This window comes from Myotis lucifugus, unplaced genomic scaffold, assembly GCF_000147115.1.
Source record: "Myotis lucifugus unplaced genomic scaffold, Myoluc2.0 scaffold_34, whole genome shotgun sequence".
Classification (NCBI taxonomy): domain Eukaryota; kingdom Metazoa; phylum Chordata; class Mammalia; order Chiroptera; family Vespertilionidae; genus Myotis; species Myotis lucifugus.
In genome coordinates, this window is record NW_005871082.1 from 8,488,148 (window position 1) to 8,509,603 (window position 21,456).

Below are 21,456 nucleotides of genomic sequence, written 5' to 3' on the forward strand. Positions count from 1 at the left end.
AACAATGAAAATACATCCTGCATATCAGATATTTACATTATGATTCATAACAGTAGCAAAATTACAGTTATGAAGTAGCAACAAAAATAATTTTATGGTTGGGGGTCACCACAACATGAGGAACTGTAATAAAGGGTCGCAGCATTAGGAAGGTTGAGAACCACTGATCTAGAATATATAAAGAGCTCTTATGACTCAACTAGAGGCCCAGTGCACAAAATCGTGCACAGAGAGGGTCCCTAGACCTGGCCAGCGATCAGGGCCTTCCGGCTCTGGGGCCTCCCTTCCCTGGCTGCCAGCTGCCGGCAGGGGCCTTACTTCATTCTGCGTCGCCCCCTGGTGGTCAGTGCACATCATAGCAAGCGATAGGTCTCCCGGTCAAACTCCCGCAGGGACAATTTGCATATTAGGCTTTTATATATATAGAGATAAGACATACAACGAAATTTTTTTAAATGAGCAAAAGATTTGAATTGAGATTTCACAAAATAAAATATATGAATGTCAAATAAGCCCTTAAAAAGATGCTCAACATCTAATGTACCTACTACATACCCACAAGAGAGGGTTAAAATTATAAAGAACAACAATATGAAGCACTGACAAGAATGTAGAACCTCTCAAACACTGCTACTGGCAGTGTGAAATCATACCATCATTTTGGAAAACAACTTGCCAGTTTGTTATCAAGTTAAAAGTACACTTTCCAAAAGATCCAGCATTTTCACTCCTTCGTATTTACCCAGAAGAAATGAAAACACAAGTCCACACGAAGACTTGTCCACAAATGTTCATAACAGCTTCATTTGTAATACCAAAAACTGGGAGGACAATCTGTGGTCTAGCCATACAATGGGATTGATTCTCTTTCAAATAAGGAGCAAACCACTGATATACACAGCAACATAATCAAATCTCAAAAGCATTATGCTGAATGAAATAAACCATTCACAAAATAGTACATAGCATCTGGTGCCACTTCTAGTGTGTTTAGGAACAAAGTAAATTTATCAGTAGTGGCAGAAGTCAGATGAATGAGTTCCCGAGATGGGGAGTGAGAGGAAATACTGCACAGGTGTACAAGAGAGCTTTCTGGAGTGATGGAAATGTTTGATATTTTGTTTGGGGTGTTGGTTACATGAATGTATCTTTTAATCAAGACTCACTGAACTGTATACTTAAAATTAAGAACATTTTATTGTGTGTAAGTTATACTTTAGTAAAGTTAATTTTTAAAAAAATATGTAGGGACTGAACTGGAAATCACTTAGACATGGTTTAAATTTAAATTTTTTCTCTATAATCTGATTTATTCTAATATTTTGTTTCTTGAGTTTAATAGTAATACAAAATTTCATGTCAGTTTAGCCTATATGAAATGATTATAAATTTCAAAATTGAAAAATCAGTTCATTGAAGCTTTAAACTTTCAAAAGAATTCCAGAATTTACTTTATCCACATGAATGACTAAGTTGTTTCTAGGACGTACACTAATTCTTAAATATAAACTATACTGCATGACAAATATGCTCACCCATACTTAAATATAAATGCATTGGTAGTTTAGTGACATAAATGCATCTAACCACACAAAAAATTAGATCCATTTCTATGAATTAGCAACTAGCTAAGTGTCCCCCTTCTGCATACAAGCAGATAGAAAAAAAAATTCATTCATTGACTCTTTTAATCTCTTCCCAGTGACACATGAGAAGACAGACCAGGAAAAGCACATGATATGAGATAAGAAACTTTGCTTCAATTTCATCTTTAGACCCACTTACAGCATTGGCTATAGGGTATTTTCTTCCTCCTTCCAGCCATCTGGAAAAATGTTATAACAGAGAGTTATAAGGTTATATGACTGAAAGTGGATCTGAAAGAATTTTTTGAAATGCAGATAACCCAATTAACCTACTATTATTTATTACTGCAGAAATGGCTTTAGAGGTAGTTTATTAATGAGAATTTTCAAATCATTCCATTCATCATATCTATAATTTAAAACCATCATCATAAAAAAGGAAAATAAAAAGTACTTTTTAGAATAACACATTGAAGTGGTCTTCAAAAAGCAGCATTTCAAGAGTTCTTTAGTTTAAGACAAAGACATCAGCTCACTTAGACACACATCGGCATTAATAAATACATTTCTGTGATAATCAAGTTATTATCACCTGCATGATCACTTCCAAATAAGATGACGAGGGCGGTCTCAGCATTAACACCAAGTGTCAAGGTCTGGACCACCCGAAGTGCTCCTAGGGGTGAACCAATGTACCATCCGAAGAGTAGGATACACACCAGGTGATGTTAAAGATTCACCTGTTCTTCCCCTTGGAACTAGTTCTAAAAAAAAAAAAAAATCTTCCACATGATCAAATAAAAACATATTTCTTCTTCATTTACTCTTCATTATTTTTAGCCTCCAAAGGCTTATATATCAATCCATTAAAAAAAAAAAAACTGGCTCTGAACCAAACCAAAAAGAAAGAAAAAAAAATCCAAAGAGTGTTCTACGGTGCTCTGTGAATATTAGGGTGTGGCATCCACGTGAAAGTTGTCAAACTGTGCAAAATCAAAGGAGTGAGTTCCAATCGCAGCCCAGCCATTCTTGGGGAAATTCACTGGGACCTCTGACCACAGAAGCTTGCCATTCAACATGCCGGCCGAGAGATGACCCTGGGGGCAAGAAAGGCGACCCTTGAAGACATATGAAAATGATTGTCCGGAGTCCATTTCTTAATAACCTGTGGCCCACCCACTTAGCAGAGCAAACACCCTCCTCTCTTAAGACTTCCTGCAGGAAAACAATTCCACGGGTTGGAACAAAAGTTTGAAATACAGGAACAATATTCTCTGAGGAAATTCTTATCTACCTATGTAATAGTTTCCAAGGCACAAGGAATATCACATACTTCCTTGGACTCTTCCAAAATGTAAAACCCACAAATATGTGAAACTTTTCATAAAATTATTATAAAATGTTAGACAAGAGCCCACTGAAATAAAAGAAAAAACATTTGTTTTTTACAAGTGGTTGTATGTGCATGGGTCGTGGGCATACATGAGTAATGGAACCAAAATGTCCATATATGTAAGTCCTTTCTGTCCCAGTGTACAGAATATAACTTCAAAGTCATATGAAGAGCCCAACCTTAGTTAGAAAACTAGTCACCATCAGTGATGATTGCCAGGGGCAGTAAGAAGGGAAGTAGCATAGAAATGACTTAGTGGCCCTAACCTGTTTGGCTCAGTGGATAGAGCGTCGGCCTGCAGACTGAAGGGACCCGGGTTCGATTCCGGTCAAGGGCATGTACCTTGGTTGCGGGCACATCCCCAGTAGGGGGTGTGCAGGAGGCAGCTGATCGGTTCATCGATGTTTCTAACTCTCTATCCCTCTCCCTTCCTCTCTGTAAAAAGTCAATAAAATATATTTTTTTTAAAAAATGACTTAGTGGTCACTGATAGAGGAAGATAAAGTAACATCCTCTTCATGTGGCTGCCATTCCTACTTAGTTAAGGGCCTGGCACACAGTGAGTAAATGCTAGCCGGCGCTTATTATCATTATTATAGTACATTTATGAGCATATATTCACAGCGTGCAATTATAGCTAAACATTTCAAACTAGCTAATTTCAAAGGATGAAGAGCTAAAGATCCAAAGCATGAGGCCAAGAACTAAAATTAAAACTGTTTTTAAGTCTATAATGCAATAGACTTCAATTTAGCTCTTTCATTTTACAGATGGAGACACTCAGACTGAAGATTAAAAACCAAAGTCAAGATTTACCAGCAGAGCTAGGAATTGAATCCTAGCTTTCCACATGCATCCCTGTTTCTACACACTTGCACAGCCACCTCAGCTCTAGACGTGCTCATTAAACAACTCCTGCCACTTATGGAATGGTGAATATTAACACAGACCCAAGGGACTCACATACACAAATCATATTAAGCACAACACCTGTCTAACAGTACCTCATCTCCTCGCCACCCCCCAACCCCCACTCCCCAGGCATTGGCCAACCTGGCCGAGCTGCTCCTCACACAAGGCCAGTCCCAGTGGCACCCTCAGATCAAACATTGCCCACTCCAAAAGGTCTTGCCTGACCTCTCTATCGAGAAAATCCAATCTGGTAAGCTACTTTATCTCATTATTCCATATTGTTATTCATAATTTATTTATTGATTTATCTACAAGTTCACTGCCTTAAGAACAAGAGTCAACCAACTATGGCCCACAGGCTAGCCACCTGTTTTTATAAATAAAACGAGAGGCCTGGTGCATAAGATTCGTGCACTCAGGAGAGGGGCGGGTACCTCAGCCTGGCCTGCACCCTCTCACAGTCCAGGAGCCCTTGAGGGATGTCCGACTGCTGCAGAGGTGGGAGAAGCTCCCGCCACCGCCGCTGCACTTGCCAGCCGTGAGCCTGGCTTCTGGCTGAGTGACACTCCCCCTGTGAGTACACACTGACCACCGGAGTGCAGCTCCTGCATTAAGTGCCTGCCCCCTGGTGGTCAGTGTGTATCATAGCGACCGGTCATTCCACTGTTCGGTTGATTTGCATATTAGCCTTTTATTATCTATATATATAAAAGGCTAATATGCAAAGTGTTTCCTTGAGAGTTCAACCGGGAGAATGGAAGTTCAATTGCTCGTTATGACATGCGCTGATCCTTGTGGGGTGGGCGAGCAGCGGCAGTGACGGTGGGGTGCTGAGGGAGGGAGGGAAAGAGGAGGCGGGAGGCTGGGAGGCGGGGGGTGGATGGGAAGAGGGAGACACATGGTGGTGGTGTGTGGGTGGTGAGGGAAGGAGGAGCAGGGGAGGCGGGCAACCTGAGAAGCCCTGATTGCTAGCCAGGCCTAGGGACCCTACCCATACACAAATTTCATGCACTGGGCCTCTAGTATAGGATAATAGACAAGCAGAGCAATATAAAGAACAGAGAAATGTTCAGAAACAAGCTATGCGCACGTGATGACTTATTACATCAAAAAATGTGGCCTTCAAATCATGGGCAAAAGGACAGTCTATATAATAAATGATGATAACTATCAATTTGCTTAAAAAGATTATATCGGGCTCTTCATCTTATAATTCACAAATAAATGCCAAATGGATTAAAGACTTAAACATAAAACGCATCCCAAACTTTATTTAGTTTGGGGGCAGGGAGAAAAGCTCCTAATTTAAAGAAAAGGGACGCTTTCTTAAACAAAATATAAAACAAATGAAGAAAATGTGAAATATTTGACAATACCAAAATTTTAAATTTCTATTCATGAAACATACCATAAGCAAAATTAAAATACAAATCATGAGAACAAGAAAACAGGAGAAAATATCTGTAACACATATAACAGACTATCCAGAATACTAGTACATAATAAACTCATATAGGTCCATCAGAAAAAAACAACACAGTAAGAAAATCAGGAAAGAATTCGATGGGTAACTTCAGAGAAAAGTTATATAAATATAAAATGGACAATAAATATAAAATGTACAACCTAATTATCAAGAAAATATAAATCATATCTATCAGTTTGAAAAAAATCTTTAAAACTTGATAATATCAAATATTATTATAAATGCTATAGAATTGATACAGTTTGACTAGCAACAGGGTAGTATCTGTTAAAATTTAAAATGCAATTCCACCTCTAAATATCTGCCTAAACAAATAATAGAACATGTGTACCCCAAGAGGCACATAAAAGATCTCTCCCCTCTATCTGCAAAAAGGCATCCTTCACTGCCTCAGTTCCCTGTACAAGGAAAGAACTGGGAACAAAATTATGCCCATCAAGTATGTATAGTTAAGTAAACTATGATGGTCCATACATATTGGTACTACCTGAAAATTTAGTATTGTCATTTTGGTGATTGGGTAAGGGAAGAGAACAAGTTCAAAAATTTCTCTGAATTCCATTTAAATCTCTATTATAACCTGAACAAAGTTATGCCAGGTCTATCTTGGTATAGAGAAGCATGTTTATACAGAAGAATTTCTCCATAGAGCATCCCTTAGAACCATGTCAATCAACAACTCATGATCAACCAGTGAGTCTGACAAATATTCTTAGAGGCCCATGGTACTGCAATGAACCTGGTATCTTCTCTGACAAATATATTCATGGAAACCAACTTTGAAAACATTGTGCTTACAGTAAAAAAACAAATTATATTCAACCATCAAAAATAAAGTTATGGGACTTTGCTTAAACCTATAAGCTCTAATGATAATCTTCAAGCAAAATTGAAAAAACAAGTTGAATTATTGGGTAATAAAGTCAACAGCTGATGGCTCTCCTGTGGGTTTACCCTGACACATACTACTATTCCAGGGAGTGGTGGTTTGCTGGTATCATGCCATACTTTCTGCCTATTTCTACTACTTATCACCACCACCACCTCCCCATCTATTCACAGAAAATGCTAGAAAGGGACAAGAGAAGAACATCTTACCTCCAGGCATGCTGATCAGCAATACTTACCTTAATAGTTAAAGTGAGTGTATACCATTCTTGTGCCGTAACCTCAGCTTGCCCTACAGCATATATGAGCCATCCAGCTGCAACACAAAAAGGTTATCTAAATCACAGAATCACAGAACTCAGTGGGGGCTCTCAGGTGGCTTTTGTATGTAGTAGAGTCGACCTTAATAAACATCTACATTTCCAGATCTACAAATGATTTAAAACAAAACATCTTTCATTTGAGCATGCATTCAACAAGCACATATTGAGATCCTACTCTGGACCATATACTATCTGCGAAATCACCAGAGAACCAGAGAAATAAACTCACAAACCAACTATCGTATAACACAATAGCTTCTATAGTTCCGGGGTACACATCTACCTGATTGGACTAAATATGAAGGACAGGAGGAGGATTAAAAGACTACCATAAGATTTCTAGCTGGTGTAACTGATTCATAGTAACAGCATTCACTGAGAATCAGAGAGAGAAAATAATGAGTTAATTTGGGCTGTGATCATGTTTGAGTGCCTGAGAAAAAACCCAGGATGAGACCGAGGGGGTAGTTTAAAACACAGAGCAGTGGGGACTAAAGACACAGATTTAAATTCTTAATTCCTATTCTGCCGCTAACTCATTTTGAGACCTGGGGCAAATCAATTAACCTCTCTGGCTCCTGGAGTGGAAAATGTGAGGTACCTTCTAGATCAGTCACACTATGATTATGCAACTTCTACTCTCATGTCCTTATTACCCACTTCCTGTTTCATTTTCATTTTACTATGGAGCCCTTAGGAAGAGGCGGAGAGCGGCAAACTATAGAATTTTTTATTAATGCAAGAGGAAAAGCAGGAAACTAAGAACCAAGCAGAGCCACCACCACAAGGTCTAATTTCAACAGAGCAGTGTGTATCCAAAACCAAAGGGAACTGGATGGAGTTCAACTGGAACCTGGTCTAAGCACCTATTCTGGATAAAACACTATTCTACACAAAACAAGGGCTGCTAAGATGAATGAGAAAAGTCACACCATTTTCAATGTATTAACTAAATTAGGAAATAGGATTACTCTATTTTAAGCATATCAATCCCTCTCCTCACAGTGGCCACCTCCTTGCTTCTACTTACATGTTTCCTGAGCACTCTTCTACCCTCACCCCATCTACACAAATCCCACCCTTACTGCCAGCTCAACTCTGTAATATACGAGAAAGCTTTGCACAAGTTATCTCTCTCTCATCCTATAGAATATGACACTTACCCAGATCACCTGTCACTCTGTAGGTGCCATTTGCGAAAATCCAGAAGAAAATCCCTCTGGCGCTTCTAATCAAGATGCCACCTTTATTCACTCTTCCGGCAATGAACACACCTCCCTTCCCAGGGGTCTCTATGTAAACATCACACGTGATGGTCATGTTGGACCTGGAGAATGAAACGGCTGGTTAGGCTTTCCATTATGCCCTGCCGAGCATAGCAGGATGATGCGTCAGTGCACAGCCCCGTGCTTCCAAACCTCTAATGGAGGTGAGTACGGGATCTGCTACATCTGTGCTTGTAGCAAGAATGGGCTTCGAGAGTCTTCACTGATGATGGCTTTAAGTTTTACAAGACTAAAGTCAACGCATTTCATTGCCTCTTTTAATGAATTACTGGAAAATAATATTTACTGTTTTTAAGTTTCTTAAGACTATATTTCTTCTCTCTATAACAGCGTCTCATCCATCCTAAGAATAAATAACATTAAAAGAAGACATTTTTCTAGGAATTCGTAAAAGGCAATCTCCCAATAATTCTGAACTAAAAGGTTTATTACATTTCCATCAGCAAAGATAAGCAGCGAGAGCAATGGCAGGAGCTTCTGGGAAAACATCAATGACTTGAGGGATAAGTTTTACATTTAACACTAAGAAGACCTAAAAACTCCAGACAAAAGCTCTAAAGTTATTTCTCTGCAAAGACAGAGCCAACTCTATGTGGACTGTACAGCTGGGGTTTTCAACCTGAGCAGCAGAGAGACCAGCAGGAGGGCCTGTTAACCTGAGCAGGTGGAGGGCGAGCCCCTTGAACCTGCTGTCTAACAGATTCCCAGGTGATGCAGATGCTGCCGGTCCGGGGATTCCAGCTTGGGAACCCTTTTCTCCCACAGAGCATCTCTGCTTATACAGAGGCAGTAAAGCTCTGGCTCTGAGATGACTAATGGACAGTAGATTCAGCCAACCACGAGCCGGCAGGGCTAGGACTTGACTCTCCTCCAGGCTTCCTGTTATAAATGCTACTAGATACCTTAAGCAGCGACCGAGCCACCTCAAGATAACATGATCTCTGAAAAAAATTCACCTCGCACTCGAAATATAACTGCAAACAAGAAAGCAAGCCTGACCGTAGCCAAGTAATAAAGCAAGCAATCTACCTAAAATAAAAATTAAGAATGCCCCCAAGTATTTTGGAAATGGGGTAAACTGGATCTAGAATTACGTGGCTTTTACATTTCTCGGAGTTTTTTATCAGTAAAATTTGCACAGTGGAATTTTACTATGTAAATGAAAATATTAAAAAAAAAAGCACCTACAACAGGTATACAACAATAAGGGAACTCACATTTAATCCTCTAATCAGAGCTGGGCTACTTTAGGGGAAAATCAAATGCTAAGTAAGTAAAGCCAGTCTCTCAGGTATGTCCTCCCATAGTAATCAATATATCCCTACCTCTCTTCTGGTTCCTTAGAGTTCGAATGTGCTACAGATACTGTCCGCATCATAAATTACTTGATTTAGAGTGAGAGAAGAGTGAACATTTTCCTTTCTTTTACGTCCCATCCCATTCCAGAATAAGAGATTCCTGCATCAGAACTTACATTTTACAGATAATGAATGAAGTAGAGTAACAGTGTGGAGTACTCTTCCATAGCCATAGTCTCTCAGTGGTGCTGAGAGAACAAAACCCAGCCCACATATTAAGCAAATTTGACCAAAGGGATGTAGAGTTTGGATGTGTGCAGCAAAAGGTAACTTTGGGAGGTTCTTTTGTGTGTGTTTCTAAATATTTTTCTAAATTAATTTTTAGAGAGAGGAAAGGAGAGGGAGAGGGTAAAACATGGATTGGCTGTCTCCTGCACACCCCCAACAGGGATCGAGGTCACAACCACGCATGTGCCCTGACCAGGAATCCAACAGGCAACCTTTCAGTGCTCAGGACGATGCCCAACCAACTGAGCCACTCCAGCCAGGGCAAAGGTAACTTTGTGATTGTCTTCAGATCCCAAACAAAGCTTACTAACAAATGAAAAATCTTAAGTCGCTCAGGGGAAGTCTACCTAAAGTACTGTGCTGGTACTTATGTACGTGTAAGCATGACAGAGAGGAAGTTCTACTGCAAACACAGATCTAAGAACCGGCAGCCCTGTGCACACATGGAGAGCTGGTTCACAAAAAGAGAACTATAGAGAAAGCTCACTAATGTTCCCCTTCCTACTCTGAGGAAGAAGACGATGATTAAAATGAGGCTGTGAGGTGTGGTCCAAAGAGCATGGGCTACAGAACCAGAGAGAGCTGGCCTCTAACACTGGTTCTGCAATTTACTAGGGTGGGATCATGGGCAAATCTTGCCTGGAAGCCTCAGTTTCCCAATCTATAAGCTGGGAGGATGAGACCTCTGCCATAAGGTGGTTGTGGGGAACTCACACCAGTGTTTAGAATTTCCTCTGTAAGGGTCCTAAAAACTATGGATAGCTGACAGCTTCTCAAGGTGTATCAGAGCTTGGGGCTAGAATTGTGATTTTTAACAGAAAATAGGCAATACAGAAGGGTAAGGTTTTCTGCAGCATTCCACAGATAAACAATTCAACGTTCTTTTCAGAACTATATTCCCCACCCTGTCCAATTTCTAAACTACAGATAGGCTGTTTGGTGGCTTGGTATTAATAGCTAGTATCACTAAACCTGGAATGGTTTAGTGGAATTATACCAGCTAAAAAGAAAGATAGAAAAAACACACACCAAAAACAGGTATAATAACCAGTACATTGGAATTCCATAACTGACTTAACGGGGAAAAGGAGTTCTGATTTGGTCATTATATTTTAAGTGAAAAACAAATACAATTTGTCTCTTTACCAGATGCCTAAAAAGAAGAGTTGAATTCCCTATCCAACTAAAAGCTAATTTTCACGATTGCCATCTACAGTCACAGGCTAGCACAGTGTAATTCTAGTATAAATCCAGCAGGTGGCACCACTAGATCAAAAAACAAACCCAAAAAAGCTACTCAAATTATAGACTGTAAATAAATGCTAAATTACTATTGATCCAAAAGTCCTCAATTTTTATATTAAAATCTTCTGTTGCTGGAATAATTACTACGAAACTGGGAAAATTTGAGGGAAGGAAACTGACACAGCAAAACAACTTGCTACTTTGTGGTCACCCTAATAGTCAATAACTATCACACCTATTAGGTGCCTGGACAGGAGGACGTGGAAAAGCCTTTGTTTCAGAATGTACCCAACAGCACGACAAGGTTACTGCAGTCAGATCTACGTCAAGAACCCAGCATCACGTACCACTTGTAATCCCCGATAATGCTGATGGTGCTGGACGCATCCGCAGCCCACGTAATGGGTCGCTGATTGAGAACTTGGCGCAGCGTGAAGCGGTGCTCTCCCGGGTCTTCCGTATTCATGAAGTATTCAAACACGCCCGTCTGGTCAGCAAAATTCGGGGCTTCACTAAAAAACGGGTATTCTGTTCAGAATACAATAAATTCTCTGTTTAATATCAAATCCTCACTGAACATTTTCTCTCGGAGATTTTATGGTACATTTTAAAACACTGCTGCAAAGTTCTAAACGAGGAAACGAAACTTACAACCAGAGTTTAGGGTTTAGGTTACTAATGAGATATTGATTTTACGCTGTCATTATTAATGTCAATATGATCAGTGTGATATACAGACATTACATATTTAACCTGTGCATCTGCTGAAGGGAAAAGACCATGAATTCTGGAGGAAGGCAGACCTGGGTTCAAGTTCTAGTCTGGCCCTGGGCAAGGTGCTCCACTTCCCTGTCTCCCAGTTTCCTCATTTCGAAGTGGGAGGAGGACAGAGAATAAATCCATGAAAAAATGTATACAAAGTGCAGACATAAGCCAGCCCTGGCCAGGACTCAACGAGAGACAGTTGTGTTATTTATATCTGTCAGACAAGGTTCTAGTCACTGCTCACAGTCATCAGCTGAGAGAACATTAGAAAAGGCTCATGATACCAAACACAGGATTTAGAACTCACAAATTTTCTTCTCTTTCTAAAATGGAACAAAAAAATCAGTGTTGAGCCTAAGCTATCAATCTCTTCTTAGTTTTATTAAATTATAGTCTTACCATGATGAAGGCGCTAGATGAGCAATTTTAGTCATAATATCTTACAGCAATTTCTCACTTCATGATTTTCCAAGTGTTTTCACATTCGCCACATCATTTGAGATATTAAAAACCCTATAAAGTAGTTTCGAACCCTGGCCTCTGGTGTTTAATTTCCGTTTTAGTGTATTTTAGATTGGAAGGGTGAGGATTGCCTTCCATCTGCAGGTCACAGAATAAATGGTCGGGGTGCCCACAGGCCATGTCCCACGCTGACCCCTCCTGACCGAACACAAGGAGGGTCACTGCTGCAGACAGAGGACTACGCCGGACGCTAAGATAATGGAGGCCATTTCAGGGACTAGCAAGAAAACAGCACCATGCTCCGCTGTGGAGGGAGGGTCACTGTTGCCTGGTTCATCCTAAAGATTGAGAGGACTCAGTCACAGTGCAAACGGCCTCGTACTCTAGTCAACCAGGGATCGGTTCCTGGGGAAGGAGCTGAGACCCTGGCAGAGACCACTGGGCAGGGGTGTAGGAGTCTGGGAATCTCACCAGCAGCCCCGCAGCAACAGGAGGCTGGGTCTCTCTCCCAAAGCCAGTCTCCCTCCCTCCTTCTCCCCTCCAGCTGTGGATCCCAGGAGCAGAAAACCTGACCCTGCTTGTGAGGTCCATGATGCTATGCACCCACACCTACCAGTCACCAAGTCTTGTCGATTGCTGAGGGATCTAGGAATACAACGACTAAATTACCAGCAGTTTTCCTACATTTGCAAGATTTCCTAAATTTCCTATCATTAAAAGCTTTTCTAACAGCATCAGGACAGATCTTCCCAGAAAACCAGGAGGGCACACACATAAAACCCACAGGCACACTAGAGGGTGGACAATGAGTTGGATTACCCAAGGATAGAGCAACTGCCCACAAGCACTCAGTCCACTAACACTATGGGAGGACAGATGTGAATGTGCCTTAAACTCTACACAAAGGACAATGGCTTTCATGAGACATGGGTAAGGGGCAGTAGCAGTGTAACAAATCTTAGGTTTCATCAAAAACTACTTAGAATTCTTTCATTCTGACAAGGACCTCAAGGCTTTTGCTGGCACTGAAAAATACAGGGTCCTCAAGTGGAGATTCACCCTGAAGTAACATAAAAGATAAGAAACAGAGCTAAATGAATGCACTTTTCGCAACGTTAGGTCACACACTGGTTTCACCGGTAGAATCTCTCCACGACTGATAAAAATGGGAACCAAGTTAAAGTTGTAGTGAAGGAAACTCACCAACGTTGAAGTCATCCGTGTAGACGGGTGGGAAGGGCTGGGACTTGGGAGGCGGCGGGTAGCTGCCTTTGCTGCCGGTGGTGAGAGTGGTGAGTGTGAACAGCTCATCCTCCTGCAGCTCCACTGTGAAGCTGCCGCTGCTGTCAAGGAGCTAAAAAGAAAACGTGGTGTCAAGGACAGGGCTTTGGCTCGTCTCATTTGGGCAAAATGGCTTTTTAAAACAGAGGCTCAAAGATAAGCCAAACTCATTTCTGTTAGAACTTCCTAACCACTTGTAAAGGACACACCCCAGATCAAGGCCCTCCAAAAAAATGTTAAGTTATTATGAAGAGTTTATAAGATTATTCTTCATAGAAAGCATTTTTTACAGAATTTCTCTACATGGAGGGAAGGACTAGATGATCCCCAAATCTACTTCTATTAGTCTATTATTTTCCATTACACTGTAAGTTCCTTAAAGCTTGTACAGGAGTGGGCAAAGGTAGGCTTATAGTTAGTTATATGGAAAATAGTATAAAAATTAATAATATAAGAACAAATTTTTGCATACTAACAACTGTAAACCGACTTTTGCCCACCCTTGTACATGTATGTGTTTTAACTATTACATCATTGTCTATAATAAAAATAGCATATATATATATATATACACACACACATATATATACACACACACACACACACACACATATATATATATAACACTTCATATGTGTTTGTGTCTACATATGCTTATATAGAGAGTGGCACAAGTCAGTTTACAGTTGTGTATATGGAAAATAATATAGTAATTAATAAATAAAATACAAGAATAAATTTTTTCACATATTGCCAACTGTAAGCCTACTTTTGTCCAACCCTGTACATATTTAATACACATAACTAGGAGATCTGCTTATTTACTTTTTAAGACTTTACTAATTTTTTACTAAGGTAGAAAAATCCATAAAATCTCACTGGTAACTCAGGAAACCTTTTACTGTTAAGGAAAAAATAGTTCAACTCATTCTATGTTCAATATATATTTCAATTAGCAAGTTAGGTTTATAAGACATTTATGATCTTAGCAAATTAATCTCTTTAAGTCACAATATCCTCATCTACAAAATGAGGCAAAGCTATGCATACTTCCCAGGGCTTCTGTGAGGATTGAATGAGATAATATTTCTACAGTGCTCCTAGCCCAGTGTGTGACCTATGAAAACACTTCCTCTGCCTTACCTGTTGTGTACAATTAATGTAGGCATTTGCTGTACGCCTAGTCTATGAAATTTGAGCAGCTTTCTTTCTACTTTGAACTAAAGGAGGTTCTATTCTATCTTTGCTTTAATAATAAATTGTTGGTCAGATCTATGAAATATCTAACACCATATTTTGGCTCAGAAATAACCCCAAATGACATTATTTTTCCTGTGGGGAAAATCAATTTTATTATGCTATTTCTAGCAATTGTTGTACAAATAAAACAGACTGTCCTTTTTTCCGGAATTTAATATTAATGCATGTTCAATCATTGGGAGTGGCTAGCGGGTTCACAGGATATGAATAATTACCAGATTTGTGTCCATTAGGGGAAGTAATGCGCTTGCTTAGGCCAATCCATTCTCTGAACTATTTCCTGAGAAACCACCATGTACTCAGCACTACAGCAGGCCCTTGGATAAAAAGCTAAAGAAGGCAGGGCCTCAGGCCTCAAGGTGGCCAGTGCAGTGGGAAAGTGTTTAACTGGACAAGCACATCTTCCCAGGTGGAGATGAGCTAAGGCTGATGGGAAAGCCCCCGAGAAAGTGACCTTAAGCTGAGTCTTGAAGACATGTGGTGAGAAATTCTAGGAGGAAGAAAAGGCATGTGCAAAGTCACAAAAGTAGTTAAACTGGCATGCTATGCTCTGGAAAATGCAAGAAGTTTAATTTGTGAGGCCAGTTTCATAGGACATACATCTTGAGGTCATATGGAGTGTCATGGGCTGCACTAAGAGATATGAACTTACAGGAAAAATCACTGAGGCACTTTAAGCAAGAGAGGAGAGAAATCCGATCTGCATTTTAGACACATCACTCTGGAAGCAGTGCGATGGGGGTCTGGAGAGAATCAGATTAGCGGCTGGGGAAATAGGAGGTGGTTTCCAAAATCCGGGAGCAAGATAATGAGGAATGGAATCAAGCAGAGGCAGTGGGAAAGGGGAATGAGGCATGGGTAAGAGAGACGTGTGGATGGTAGAATCCCTATCCTCGATCGCTGGTGGTATATAAAGCGTGAGTACATGAAGAGTGGGAAAGATAGTTTCAAATGAGACTCCGATTTCTGACTAGAGCAGCCAAAGAAAATGATGGTGGTATCATTCACTAAGACAAACCAACTGCTTTGAAGAGGATCTCTATTTTATAAAAACAAAAACTGCTTGGGGAAAACTTTCTCTCCAGTATGCTTCAGCCATAAAATCAATTATAAAATTAAAAATTCTTAATTCATTAATCAAATTTCTGTTCCCTTAAACCAGCGGTTCTCAACCTGTGGGTCGCAACCCCTTTGGGGGTCAAATGACCCTTTCACAGGGGTTGCCTAAGACCATCCTGCATATCAGATATTTACATTACAATTCATAACAGTAGCAACATTACAGTTATGAAGTAGCAACGAAAATAATTTTATGGTTGGGTCACAACATGAGGAACTGTATTTAAAGGGCCAGAAGGTTGAGAACCACTGACTGTTGCAATGCTCAATACATAGGAATTTGTTTTAAAACTACCCATAGAGAATCCAGCTGTTTAAAGAGAAACCTCTCCGATGACTTCCCAAGCTTGGTGTACCACACCTGCAGCTCCAGTATTTCACTCTGAGGAGAGAACACACAGAAAGCACAGCTGAGTGGCTTGTCATACCCTTCTGAGGATTCCCAAAGTCAGTACCAGCAAGAACGAACCAGTGGCCATATGCACTTTTTCTCTATCCACCGAAAGGCCTGCATCTCAAATTTAAACGGTAACATTTTTAAAGTAGAAAAGCATTATTCAAGCAAATATTTTATTTCCTATAAATCTACAGACTTTGGCAAATGTTTATTTTAGTGCCTTGGCTTCAAAAATACTCATTACTGTACTTGTGTGGAAAGCTTTTTAAGAATATTCTGGTATTGCCAGGCCTGCGTAGCTCAGTGGTTGAACCTTGACCTATATAAATCAGGAGGTCATGGTTTGATTCCCAGTCAGGGCACATGCCCAGGTTGCAGGCTTGGTCTCCAGTAGGGGGCGTGCAGGAGGCAGCTGATCAATAATTCACTCTCTTGATGCTTCTGTCTCCCTTTCCCTCTTCCTCTTCCTTCCTCTCTGAAATCATTTTTTTTAATATTTTTAAAGAATGTCCTAGTATTAAAAAACCATCCTTAATGCGATTAGTAGTTAGAAAGAGTGCTGCATTTTCTGCATTCAAATCTAACAATAGGTAGAAAGAGCTAGAGTCTGGTCTCTCTTTCTTTTATGCACAGAGCACTATATAGATCAATGCTTTAAAGGTCCCCAGACTACATAACTGATGCTCCTGCTTAAGAATGACTTTCCTGCAGGTCACTTTTGTTAAGTGCTCTTCAAGGCCACAGAGCTCTCCCTCCGAGCAGCTCTGGAGTGATAGACTAAAACCAGTCAGCAGCTTCAAGACACGGCATTTATCCACTCATACGCAAACTTTTTTTTTTAACTTTTAGTAAACTTTATGGTAAAGAACAACAAAACAACATTATTTTATAATGATTTTTCTCACCCGTAAGAACATGGGTGGCAACCAGTGACTTTTTTATAAAAATCGTTTCTTTAAGACTCTAATAAGACATCTTGTCTTCTAACTGTAATATATGATTTCATTTAAAAACTGCTAGCCTATGATAAAATATATAAATTCTCAAAACCAAAATAAAAGCCCCACATGTTTACTTACAAAAGAACCCTGAAGAACAAAGGTAGCAATTTGGTGTGACACATTGAAATAAGGAAGCAGTGGCCGTATACACTTAGAATGTTTATGGCTCTGAGGAGAAAAAAATCACATAAATTATCCAAATGATGCACAAGCCATTAGGAAAAAATATTAAATATTTAATGCCCCAATATTAAGAGAAACTATACATATTAGGTGACAACTATGAGTTTATTTTAAATTTTTAAAGACTTTTTTCTAATATAACCTTTATTGAGTGTCCATTGCATATCACTAGTCAAAGTAAAGCTCGCTGGCATTTTGACTGAACCATACTTTGAATTCATAGCTAAATTCCAGTCATTTTATAGCACCCACATTAGAGTTTTTATGTTGTAAATATTTTCCAAGTAAAATACAGTAAGAAAACAAACGCTTGAGATGTATTGAGATGTTTTTACGTCTTATTCTGAGTGAAATCAGCAAGACAAAAAACAGTATGTACTGGATGATTCCACTGAGACAGAAAACTCCAGAAAATGCAAACTATTCTTCAGTGACATAAAGCAATGATGTCACAATGTATGAGGAGTAGCAGGACAGAGGGACTATTTATACAGGGACATGAATCCTCTTAGGTGGGTGATGGATACTCATTCACTACTTTGGTTGTGATGATGGTTTATTGGGCTTATACTTGTTAAACCTTATGAAATTATGCACTTTAAGTATGTGTTTGAAGGAGATCAGGAATAAACCATCACCAAATATGCCACTTTGGTATAAAGATTACTTTAAGTTGAAGATAGTTGAGACTCAACAGATGAAGGAAAACAAAAGGAAGATTAAAAGTAGCAAGTTCTGGGAAATAAGGCTGCCATAATTCCTCTTCAGGGTGCATCTACCCCAGAACGGAGGAATGGGAATAAAAACCTACCCCAAATTTCTAGGGGAGTTTTATGGCCCTGAAGGAGAGGGAAAGACTGCTCATATCAGTCCAGTCAAACACTATCCCAACTTTCTCATCTCCTGTTAGCTCTCCTGAAAACCCATTATCTTTCCCAAAAGTCATTTATTTCCCCAAATGCTCCCTTTCTCCTTTCTCCATTACTCACTAAGCTAGGTGTATAAACTCAAATCCTAACCACCCGCTGAGTGATTTCATCACTGAGTTCCTCCCACATGTATGTGCACTGCATGCACAAATAAATTCTGTTTTCTTTTCTCAGGCTATTCTGTCTTTTGTCAGTTTAATTTGTGGAGCCTCAGCTATTGAACCTGAAAGGGTATAGGGAAAAGTTCCTTCCTCCACTACATACTGCTTATCTATAATAATAAAAGCACAATATGCTAATAAGACCGGACAGCCAAACGACCTTCCAGACATCATTCCGGACGAAGCTGCAGCAGCGGGGGCCAAGGCAGAGGCAGATAAGGGCGATCAGGCAGGCAGGTGAGCAGTTAGGGGTGACCAGGCAGGCGAGTGGTTAGGAGTGATCAGGCAGGCAGGTAGGCAGAGTGGCAATCAGGCAGGCAGGCAAGTGGTTAGGGGCGATCAGGCAGGCAGGCGAGTGGTTAGGGGCAATGAGGCAGGCATGCAGAGTGGTTAGGAGTGATCAGGCAGGCATGCAGAGTGGTTAGGGGCGATCAGGCAGGCATGCAGAGTGGTTAGGGGTGATCAGGCAGGCATGAAAAGTGGTTAGGAGCGATCAGGCAGGCAGGCAGGCAGGCAAGCGGTTAGGAGCCAGAGGTCCTGGATTGCGAGAGGGATGTCTGACTGCTGGTTTAGGCCTGATCCACGGAATCGGGCCTAAACCAGCAGTCAGACATCCCCCGAGGGGTCCCAGATTGCAAGAGGATGCAGGCCAAACTGAGGGATTGCGAGAGGGATGTCTGACTGCTGGTTTAGGCCTGATCCACGGAATCGGGCCTAAACCAGCAGTCAGACATCCCCCGAGGGGTCCCAGATTGCAAGAGGATGCAGGCCAAACTGAGGGACACCCCCACCCCACCTGAATTTCGTGAACCGGGACTCTCGTTGTATATATAATCTTCAAAAGCTGGTTTAAAAAAACAAAGTGATTTAATCCCAACCCCCCTGAAAAAAACAACGAAGAATTACCATTGTTTCAATGATGATGGTGAGGTTACCTAAGCCATCAGTCAGAGCTACGTAGCTTCCTCCTTTCTCTAAATGGCCAACTGTCTTCAGGTAATACCAACCTGGTCGAGTAAACTGAGTAGTATGAGCTACAGAAAAGCATAGAAAGAGCCAAATAAGATAAAAATGGTAATGACAGGGTTGTTTTTTAAAAACCTGTCTACTGATTTGAGTCTGATTAAGTCTAACAAGTTATTTTTTTTATTTTGGAAGAAAATACTTGCCAATTCCATGTTCCAACTTTGGAATAATTAGTCCAGTTAAGTGGTACAATTGTGGGAGGATTCTTAGAATGACTAGTAAAAACAAATGAACCACACTCTGTCAGTTCAAGAATACGATTGTCTTTTTCCAATAATAAAATAAGGTTATCCTCTCCCAACCTTTGTTCATCTCTATTTAACCCAGTGGTTCTCAACCTTCTGGCCCTTTAAATACAGTTCCTCATGTTGTGACCCAACTATAAAATTATTTTCGTTGCTACTTCATAACTGTAATGTTGCTACGGTTATGAATCATAATATAAATATCTGATATGCAGGATGGTCTTAGGCGACCCCTGTGAAAGGGTCGTTCGACCACCAAAGGGGTCGCGACCCACAGGTTGAGAACCGCTGACTTTAACCCATCCTAGTATAACTAGAAAAATAAGGTTTAAAAAGTTAATAATGCATTTCAAAAACTAAGCTTTATGGTTTCAAACAAGTTTATTTACACAATATATATTTCTTGGGCACCTCCAATGCTGGCCCTGAAAATGTACCTGACCCCACATGCAAAAAATCAAGTTCAACATTTAAGGGAGTTAACCAACCAGGACATGTGCCAAACCAGCATGATGATGATTTTTAATTCAAGTTGAGACGGCAGTGCAACACTGACTCTCTCTGTCCCCGAGAGCAGAAAATAAATCTCGCAGGTGAAAGGTACCCTCCCTGCACCAGGAGGCGGAGAGACCGATTCCTTATTGCCAGATTTAGGACACTCAGAACAGAGAAAGCTGTGTAAGCAAACTGCTTAGTTTCTTTTCTTTTTTAAAAATATATTTTTTATTTCAGAGAGGAAGGGAGAGGGAAAGAGACAGAAACGTCAATGGTGAGAGAGAATCATCAATCAGCTGCTGCCTGCACTCCCTCCACTGGACATCAAGCCTGCAAACCTGGGCATGTGCCCTTAATAGGAATCAAACCTGGGACCCCTCAGCCCACAGTAACGCTCATCCCCTGAGCCAAACCGGCTAGGGCACTGCTTCGTTTCTTCAGTAACTAGAACCCAAGGCCATTTTTTTGTCCGGTCAGCTCCTCAGAGGGTGATTGTTCCTTTGTCTAAATGGTATATCAAAAACCTACTCTAATCACATCTTAGGTCCCATATCTATGAGACCTCCACTTGTACAAACTAACTTAAATTTGCTTGTTTTTTTCCTGCTGATAATCTGTCTTTTGTCTATTTAATTGTTAGATAGCCAAAAGAGCCAGGAGAATTAGGGGGGGAGTTTCAGCCTTTCAGTGACGACCCCCTCTAAGAATGTTCTGCTTTGCCCTTAGAGAGGCCTTTAGGGAGTGAGAGGTATGGGAACCATACCTGATATCCAGATAGGAGCTTCCACCACGTAGTGCCCACTCCAGGGCTCCTGGGCAGTCATCAGCCCGCTGCGCCCATAGGGCAACTGCTCATAGTAACTGGCCACCACATTCCAAGCGATTGTTCTAGAAGATTTGTTTGATAAGAGAGAAACACCAAAACATTTGTGATAAAAATGTAAATGTCTAGAATCCTACATAGTAAAAAGATGTACACATAATTTATATAAATACTAGAGGCCCGGTGCACGAAATGCATGCATGGGTAGGGTCCCTAGGCCTGGCCGGTGACCAGGGCCGATCAGGGCCTTCCGGCTGCTGGCTGGGGCCAATGGGACACTTTGCATATTAGCCTTTTATATATACACTAGAGCAGCCGTGGGCAAACTACGGCCCGCAGGCCGGATCTGGCCCGTTTGAAATGAATAAAACTAAAAAAAAAAAGACCGTACCCTTTTATGTAATGATGTTTACTTTGAATTTATATTAGTTCACACAAACACTTCATCCATGCTTTTGTTCCGGCCCTCCAGTCCAGTTTAAGAACCCATTGTGGCCCTTGAAGTCAAGAAGTTTGCCCACCCCTGTACTAGAGGCCCAATGCACGAAATTCGTGCAAGAGTAGGCCTTCACATATTCCCCAGCTGCCAGCACCGGCTTCCCTG

General features: G+C 40.7%; 1 protein-coding gene across 1 annotated transcript in view; it reads right to left on the bottom strand.

The window, feature by feature from the left end:
- Nucleotides 1-1,940: 1,940 nt before the first annotated feature.
- GALC (galactosylceramidase) overlaps nucleotides 1,941-21,456 on the bottom strand; it is a 43,388-nt gene continuing 23,872 nt past the window's right edge. Inside the window, exons 9-17 of the mRNA XM_006086977.3 lie at nucleotides 20,793-20,917; nucleotides 19,170-19,297; nucleotides 17,069-17,158; nucleotides 15,888-15,974; nucleotides 13,136-13,286; nucleotides 11,053-11,233; nucleotides 7,752-7,915; nucleotides 6,505-6,581; nucleotides 1,941-2,683 (exon numbers count right to left, since the gene is read on the bottom strand). Of these exons, the coding sequence (XP_006087039.1) occupies nucleotides 2,537-2,683; nucleotides 6,505-6,581; nucleotides 7,752-7,915; nucleotides 11,053-11,233; nucleotides 13,136-13,286; nucleotides 15,888-15,974; nucleotides 17,069-17,158; nucleotides 19,170-19,297; nucleotides 20,793-20,917 (1,150 nt within the window). The 3' untranslated portion in view covers nucleotides 1,941-2,536. The remainder of the gene's footprint in view (nucleotides 2,684-6,504; nucleotides 6,582-7,751; nucleotides 7,916-11,052; nucleotides 11,234-13,135; nucleotides 13,287-15,887; nucleotides 15,975-17,068; nucleotides 17,159-19,169; nucleotides 19,298-20,792; nucleotides 20,918-21,456) is intronic.